General features: G+C 39.8%; 1 protein-coding gene across 1 annotated transcript; it reads left to right on the forward strand.

Moving 5' to 3' along the window:
• Positions 1 to 7127: 7127 nt before the first annotated feature.
• Positions 7128 to 8269, forward strand: purg (purine-rich element binding protein G). Its single transcript, XM_014002802.1, has one exon. It carries the CDS (start codon positions 7151 to 7153, stop codon positions 8192 to 8194), a length of 1044 nt encoding a protein of 347 aa, XP_013858256.1. The 5' UTR covers positions 7128 to 7150; the 3' UTR covers positions 8195 to 8269.
• Positions 8270 to 8275: the final 6 nt, after the last annotated feature.

An 8275-nucleotide genomic window follows, 5' to 3' on the forward strand; every position in this document is an offset into this window, starting at 1 on the left:
GGCTTTGAGCACGCCAAGGCTTTTCTGCACGCATCAGAGCGAGGCTTGTTTTTGTGTGAAAAATGTTGATTTCAGAGGACTTTAAAAACTGAATCATGGATCTGTGTTCACATTTTAACTTTGTTTTTTTAAGGCCAATACTTTTGGCACATTTTTATGCAGCTACTTGGAGAAAACTGCTTTCTTTTTGTTTCTCCAAACGGTCTTTTCTATGTTGTGCTACCACTTCCTGCACTTTCAGATAATCTTTTTTTGTTTTATTTTGTTTTGTTTTGTTTTGGGTGGTGGGGTATTGTGCATTTTCCAGGCACATATGAATGAATGAGTCAAAGCAACACTCTTTGATGAGGAAGTTACATTATAACATGAGATAAAGCCCCCCCCAAAAGTCAATTTTGCAATAACCCCACCCCCAAACTTTTAAACAAGGAGATTGTGTTTTTCTTTGTTTTCAGTTACCAAGCATTTCAGCAAAGTGTCACACTGATAACCACCGAAAAATGGATCAGAACTCACTTCTCTGTATATATACAGAGCTGTAGGCTGTGACATAACAGACAGAAATAGATATATTAAAGAAAAAAACATTTCTAGGAGCAAAGAAGCCCAACACTAAATGTAGCTGTTGACAGTGTTGATGCAGGGCAATGGATGGAAATTGTGTCATTGTGCTAACTCCAGTGCATTTATGTTCTTTTGGATATTAATGTGCACTGTCCTTATAAATAAATAATTGAATTGAAAATAGGTGAGCTGCCTGTCCCAAGGGTGAATGCAGAGCATGAACAGGTGTTCTGCAGGGCAGGTTGTCTCCTTCAAACAACATGGTTCTATCACCAACTCTTTCAAAGGAGTTCTTGTTCAACCAAACTGCTGGTTGAACTCTGCTTTGGCACAAGAGGATAAGAATCAGTGTTTAGCTTCTTTTGACAGATTTACTGACAGACCTTTGACACTTTTTGTACAGAATATTTGTTCTTTTTGTAGCAAAAAAATAGAGTTTTACCTGGCTAATTTATTGACAGAATTAGCAATGGGGTCACGTTGGACAAACAACATGAAACACATTAACTGACACATTAAAGCAATTTAAAACAAACAAAGCAAAGAAGTGATGCAGGATTACCACAAAATAATAATGTAAAGTGCAATGTGAATTTGCATCCTCGCTTCTTTTTTTCTGCCCTCCAGCGAGCAGCTGTGTATTTACCAGAAAGAGTTCAACACTGGAATTCCAGTTTATTAACGTGCAAATTCACAACAAAAGTCTTCTTTTGGCTTCTAATTACAAAAAAATAGCAACAAGTCCCGCTTGTATCAAGTTACATTCAGTTAAAAACAGATTTAGTTCAGTTAAAAAAATAATACAATCAGAGTCGGTATATTACAAAATCAGAGGTGTAAAAAGTAATTAAGCAAAAGTAAAAATGTCATACCAGAAAGTGACGTTGGTAAAAATTAATTTCACTGATAAGAAAAGTGCTAAAACTGCTCACAATTATTGGGACTTTTACACACACACTAAGAGATGAAATGTTGAGTTTATTTAACCAAGTAATGTCAAGTGGCTCCACTAAATCAAGTAGAGTCAACTGATCAATTTATACATTTTCTTTTAAAGAAAACGTGTAAATTACTTTACAATTACTCAGCTCGATTTAGTGTAGCCACTTCACATTACTTGGTTAAGTAAATTTAACACAATTTTTTAGTGTATAAACAACTATTTTGAATTTAAATAAAAGCTAAAGTTACGATTCAAAAAATATTTTGTAAAATTGCAAATCCTCAAAAAAAATTAAGTACTGTAACAAAAACAAAATTGTTACTATGCACCTCTGTAAAAAATACAGATTAGTATATAGTTTTCAGTCTAAGGAAAACAGTAGATTTTGTCCAGTCTTCACTTGGTTCTAATCCCAGTCATGTGGATGCACAGAGCAGCGGGCGACTGGGGAGAGTTCCCTGTTAACAGGATGGAACCTCCAGCAGAACCAGGAAACCGTCCACAAGCTGAGCTTTGATGGAAAAGAAAAGAGACCAAACACGGATGTGTTGGTCAGCTTTGTGAGGACGTTTTTGTTTGTTTTATATTGTTGAAAACCTGAAGGCTGCAGAGTTAATGCAGCAAGGGGAAAAACAAAACAAAACATTTTATTTTTATTGCAATGAATTTTACTGTCCAGCTTAGAACATTTCATGTTTTTTTTACTTTAATATTTTAGAAATTGTTTAACTTGTTTAAGAAAATGCAGAACCTGTTTGTTTAAACATTTTTTTAAAATTAGACATTGTGTGACAAGAATGTCTCTTTATGTTGTCTGTTGTACTGTCCTTCCGAGCGATTTCACAGTGATGGCCTAAACATGCTTCACAGAGTTTAGAGGTAACGCCTGCATAAACCACAGCTTTAAGAGACATTGGCACTTCAGGTTAAACATGTCTCCAATTTCTGCTTCCATGGACTCTTACCTTTTGGACTCTTGCCAGCTTTGCAAAAATGTTATGTTTTACTAACCAGGTGTTTTTTCATTTAGACACACAATATGCTGAAATATATGCTCTACACATAAATGTCATGAAGTTACTGAAGTTAAAGCTGACACATACTGGGTATATTCAATAAAGTTACAACTTTAACAATTTGGTCTCTGTTTTATTTTATTTTTTATTGTTAAGCTTATTTACTTACTTACAGTATTTGGCTTGGACATGAAATGCAGCTACCAGGAAAAAGACAGAGGATTAAGGATGCAGTTAAAGAGGACAGAGTGAGATGGAGGAGGATAACTCGCTGTTGTGACCCTATAAAGAGGAAATGAACAAAAGGTAAATAAGGTTAATGTGCCTTTTTTGTAATAAATGTTAACAGTATTACAAAATTAAACACTTTTTACACTGCTGAAATGAACAGTTCTTGAGATATTCACACGTGAAGTAACAGGAAGTGATGTCAAAGGGGAATGAATGCATGTAAACAGATCGGTGACACAACGGCTAACAACCCAAACTATAGAGAAGACCCTGATGACTCTTTAGATTATATTTAGTCACAACCAGAGAGATGAATAGTCATGATACTGTTTCAATAATAAAAAAAAAAAAAACTCCAGGGAGTTCTCTTTCTTAGAGAGTTCCCCTTTGATGTCACTTCCTGTTTCATTTTGGCTGAGCCAAGTTCAAAAGAAAATCTGCCAGTTCTGTGATAAAATGGGTAAAATTGTGTATTATTCTAAGTGTCTGAAATAAAAATACGTTTTATTTGACTTTTTGTATCTGAAGGACATGCATGTACTTTAAGCTTAACTGATAAAAGGATCAGTAGTTTTTCTGTAGATGTTTTGTCCTAACCTTTCTGTGGTTATCTGACAAATAACTGAGATCAGTTCTCAGGTTGTGAGAAAAATCAACAATCTGAAACATTAAAAAAAGATTTAATGCAAATTGGAATAAAAAGTGATAGAAGTTTGCATGTTTAAAATAAAAAAAAAAAACAAAATCCCTGTAAACTTTAAAGTGCAAATAGGTGCACTGTTGATTGGAAGTGAGACTTGGAGCAGCCTACACTAAAGAAATACATGACTGAGCCTGACTTGCTGAGCAATTTTGTCACCATTTAATAATCAAATTTCTGACTTTTTTTAATTTGAGAAAAGGTTATAGCTGCTGTATTTTTCTCCACACGCAAATTCACATAATTTTTTTTAGACATTTTAAGAACACTGTTCATATTTCTTATATTTCTGTCCTTTTTAAGGCTTACATTTGATTATTGAGGGTCTAAGGAAGTCGACTACCCTTGAATGAAAAAATAACAATACTCTTGTAAATAAAATCATCAGTGTTGGGCCAGCTGTCACGGTAAGATGGGACCATTTTTGTATCCCATGAAACTTGGAGCTGTTTCATATTGTAAAATGTCATCAAACTGACAGAAAAATACACAGAAATGACACACATGCAGCATTGTGAGGCTGTGGTTAGTGGTGACTCACAGCAAGAAGCTTGCAGGTATGTAACCCACCTGGTGTCTTTCTGTTCAGAGTTTCAATGTTGTGCATGTGTGTTTCACCATATTGTCTGGTTTTCCTCAAAGGTCTGTGGGTAGATGTCTCTGTCAGCCTGTAATGGTGTACCATCTGTTTTTTTTTGTTTTTTTTTTTTCATTTAATTTATTTAACCAGGCAAATCCCATTGAGCTCTCAGATCTCTCAAGGGAGGCCTGGGCCTGAAGGCACAGTGGGAGGAAACCCACATGAGAAAAACCTCAGATCCAACCCAGGGATTGAAACACAGCACTGAGCCTGTAGTGTTTTCTTTCTCAGCTATAATTCACTTATTTTACTTAATAGTACTTGGCTGTAAAGTTTGATTATGATGCTAACATTTTCTGTGAAGTGTGTCTGGATTTGTTATTGTGCCACCTGTTAGGGCTACAAAAATCACTTTTATTGGCTTAAAACTTTGGGAATATGAAAACACCCATAACTCTAATAGTCATGATTTTTTTAATTATATGTTCTATTTAATAAGATAGATGCAACAGATTTGGGAATTTTTGACCTGTTTGATTTTCCTGAAGGTTGCTAAAGGATTATTTGAAACAACTGCAAACTGTTCACTTCAAGTATATCAGAAATCATCCAATTTGATACACCAGCTAACACTTTTGCTATTTTTTTGATGAAAGAAATGTTTATTAAGTGTTAAAAATAATATATATCCAAGACATTTAATAAGGTAAACAATTTATCAAATAAAGTTTTATGAAAGGTTCGTGGCAGCATCAAAAAGAGCCGTAAAAATGTTATTTTTGTGTTGGGTCACAACTGTTCATTGTTCTGTGTAGATTTAAGAATAATCAATAGATTTTCATTTATTAAAATGCTTTTTTTAAACTTTCCTTACGTTTTTCCCAGTGTTGTATAAAGTACCTCAAAGTGATACTTGAGTAAAAGTACAAGTATCATAAAAATACTTTGGTAAAAGTTAGTCTTCTATAAAAATATTACTTGAGTAAAAGTCTTAAGTATCTGATATTTTTTGTACTTAAGTATCAAAAGTAAATTTCTGACACAAAATCTACTTAAGTATTAAAAGTAAAAGTACTGAGTAAAAGTGAGCAGTTAGATTTTCCAAAATGACATTTATTGGGAGGTGACTTCTCCAAAAAATATTTTTTCTAACGGCGTGCAGCTGTGATGGGTTGTGTACAAGCTGTCAGAATGGTATATATATTTATACTTCTCATCCAACCACAATTAAATTCACTCTATAACAGTCATTCCCAAAGTTGGGGTCGGGACCCAAAGTGGGGTCCCGAAACATCAAGGTGGGGTCCTGAAAAGATTTTCTGAATTAATTACATTTTTGTCTTAGTTGTTACAAAGGAGTGAGGTTAGTGTATTTAAAAACGGATAAATGTAGTATAAAAATATTGTTACTATGCCCATGTTTTGTTGACCTGATACAAATGTGTATCATCCAAAAATAGTTGGGGGCACAGGTCTCTGCTGCTGTTATTTTGTGGGTCAAAAGCTGAAAAGTTTGGGAACCACTGCACTTTGGTTCCCAAAGTTGGGCTTGGGACCCAATTATGGGTTATGAAGCACCTTGGATAATCTCCAGAAATCAATTTAAAGGGTAATAAAATAATTGCTGATGTAATATTTTCCCTATAATTATTACAAAAACACAAACTAAGTATAAATAAGTATTTATATTTGTGTACAAACTGTTTAGATTGTCAAAAGCCTGTGTTTTTAGGGTTATTAACAAAGTTTGTGTACTCAGACCAGTAATATTTGGGGTCACCATTTTTTGCCATGGATATTTTGTGGGTCAGAAGATAAAAAGTTTGGGAACCACTGATCCATAATATATATTTTTAAGTAATAACAACTTGGAATAAAATAGGAGTAATACTTTCTACTTCTTACCTTTTTTAAAAATGTAGTGAGTAAGTACAGATAGTTGTGTAAAAATGTAATGAGTAAAAGTAAAAAGTACGCTGAAAAATAATTAGTCAAGTAACAGATAACCAAAAAGTATTTGTACTTAGTTACTTTACAACTCTGGTTTTTCCCAAGACACTTGGTGTCACATAAAAAAAGTGAGCACACACACACAAACACAAAAAGAAGCTAATTGTTTTTTGAAAATGTTGATGTCAGTATTGGTCACCGTTATTTTGTGAGTCAAAAATGAAAACGTTTGTGAACAGTCAGGTCTGGGCCACACAAACAGCCAGTCACAGGACAATTTGGGAGTTAAATAATCCAACGTGCGTTCATTTTGGGGAGCGGGAGAAAATGCCAATAAACACATAAATAAAAATAAATCTGTTGTACCCTCTGTCATTTAGGGATGTTTGTGTCATCCAAACCAGTGATATTTGGGACTGACGGTGCTGCACGTTGAGATTTTTTGGGGCTAAAAATGAGCAACGTGAAATCAGCAGGAACCTGAATGAAGAATACTGTTTTCCCTTTGTGAACTCAATGAACCCAAGCTGCCAGGAAGGAGCAGAAACAGGTTTTCCTCTTTATGACCAAGTGCTTACATAATTCAACAGTGTTCAGGCAGTGCAGCTCTGACCTCTTATCAATGGCTTTTCCAGGATGATGAAGCATCCTTGCCAGAGTGTTTAAACTGGACAGGTGTGTGTTTTATACTCCTACATGCTGATTTTTTAACAGGTTTTTCGTGTTCTGGACATTATGAGGTGAATGCGGGTCCGGACCGAGCAGTTCACGGCGTGTTGGGAGGAGCTGCAGTGAATGCAGCCTTCAGTCACTGCTGACGTCGCGTCTCTCCAACAGAGGGCTTCTCAGGACGGGGAGGGGGGGTGAACGAGTTCATTGGGTTCATTCCTCACAGCTCGGGTCTCCTGCTTCCCGATCAGACCAGCGGCTGCGGCACAAACAGCTGATGGGAACATGGAGGCAGTCCGCAGCGGAGCCCCGGCGCCGTGCTTTTCGACTCTGACGGGGAGGATGAATGTAAAGCAGCAGCAGCAGCAGCAGCCATTTTCAGGTGAACCTGTGCCCGGCTCCAGCCAGCTGGGGGGAGTAGATGTGTGAGCCTGGTTTGTCCTGTGCGCCGTACGGGTGGAATATAAATGATGATGGCTGATGGCTGCTGCAGGGGGATGGACAGAGGCAGGAGTAAGCTCGCATCCGACTCCCAGCCGAGACACGGGTACCCTCAGCCTCAGCAGCAGTACATCCAGCCCGGAGCTCTGCAGCAGCAGCAGCAGCAGCAGCCGGGGAATGACATCCAGGAGCTGGCCTCCAAACGCGTCGACATCCAGAAGAAGCGCTTCTACCTGGATGTGAAGCAGAGCGTGCGCGGCCGCTTCCTGAAGATAGCCGAGGTGTGGATCGGGAGAGGCCGCCACGACAACATCCGGAAAAGCAAGCTGACGCTGTCCATGTCCATGGCCCCGGCTCTGCGCTACAGCCTGGGAGACTTCATCGATTACTACGCCCGGATCGGACTGCGGGCGGGCCCGGGCCCGGCGCCCCACTCCGCCGAGGAGCAGAGCAGCAACGGGCAGGTGCGCGGCGGCGGCGGCCACGACGCTCGCAGGAAAGCGCGAGAGCAGCACGCGGCGACGTCTCCCGCCGGCTCCGTGGGCTCGGACGACCATGCCCACCGCGTCCTGAAGAGCGAGTTCATCGAGCGGGACAACAGGAAGTACTTCCTGGACCTGAAGGAGAACCAGAGAGGCCGCTTCCTCCGCATACGGCAGACCGTCAGCAAAGGCCACGGCACCATGGGCTACTACGGCCAGGGCATCGAGCAGACCATCGTGCTGCCCGCGCAGGGGCTCATCGAGTTCAGAGACGCGCTGTCCCAGCTCATCGAAGACTACGGCGACGACGACGCCGACGATCACGGCCGGAGCGGCTCCCGGAGTCGGCTGGACAGCCCCGAGCTTCCGGAGGCGGCGTCCTTTCGCGTGGACAACAAGCGCTTTTACTTCGACGTGGGCTCGAACCGCTACGGCGTCTTCCTGAAAATCAGCGAGGTGCGTCAGCCGTACAGGAACACCATCACGGTGCCCCTAAAGGCCTGGGCCCGGTTCGGGGAGAACTTCATCCGGTACGAGGAGGAGATGCGGCGCATCTTCGTGTGCCACAAAGAGAAGAGGACAGAGGCTCGACAGGACAGCCTGGAGCACGAGGACTGACCTGTCTGCACGTGGCACGGCTCCAACACACACACACACACACACACACACACACACACACACACACACACACACACACAC

The sequence above is a fragment of the Austrofundulus limnaeus genome, unplaced genomic scaffold (assembly GCF_001266775.1).
Source record: "Austrofundulus limnaeus strain Quisiro unplaced genomic scaffold, Austrofundulus_limnaeus-1.0 Scaffold15, whole genome shotgun sequence".
NCBI classification, from domain to species: Eukaryota; Metazoa; Chordata; class Actinopteri; order Cyprinodontiformes; family Rivulidae; genus Austrofundulus; species Austrofundulus limnaeus.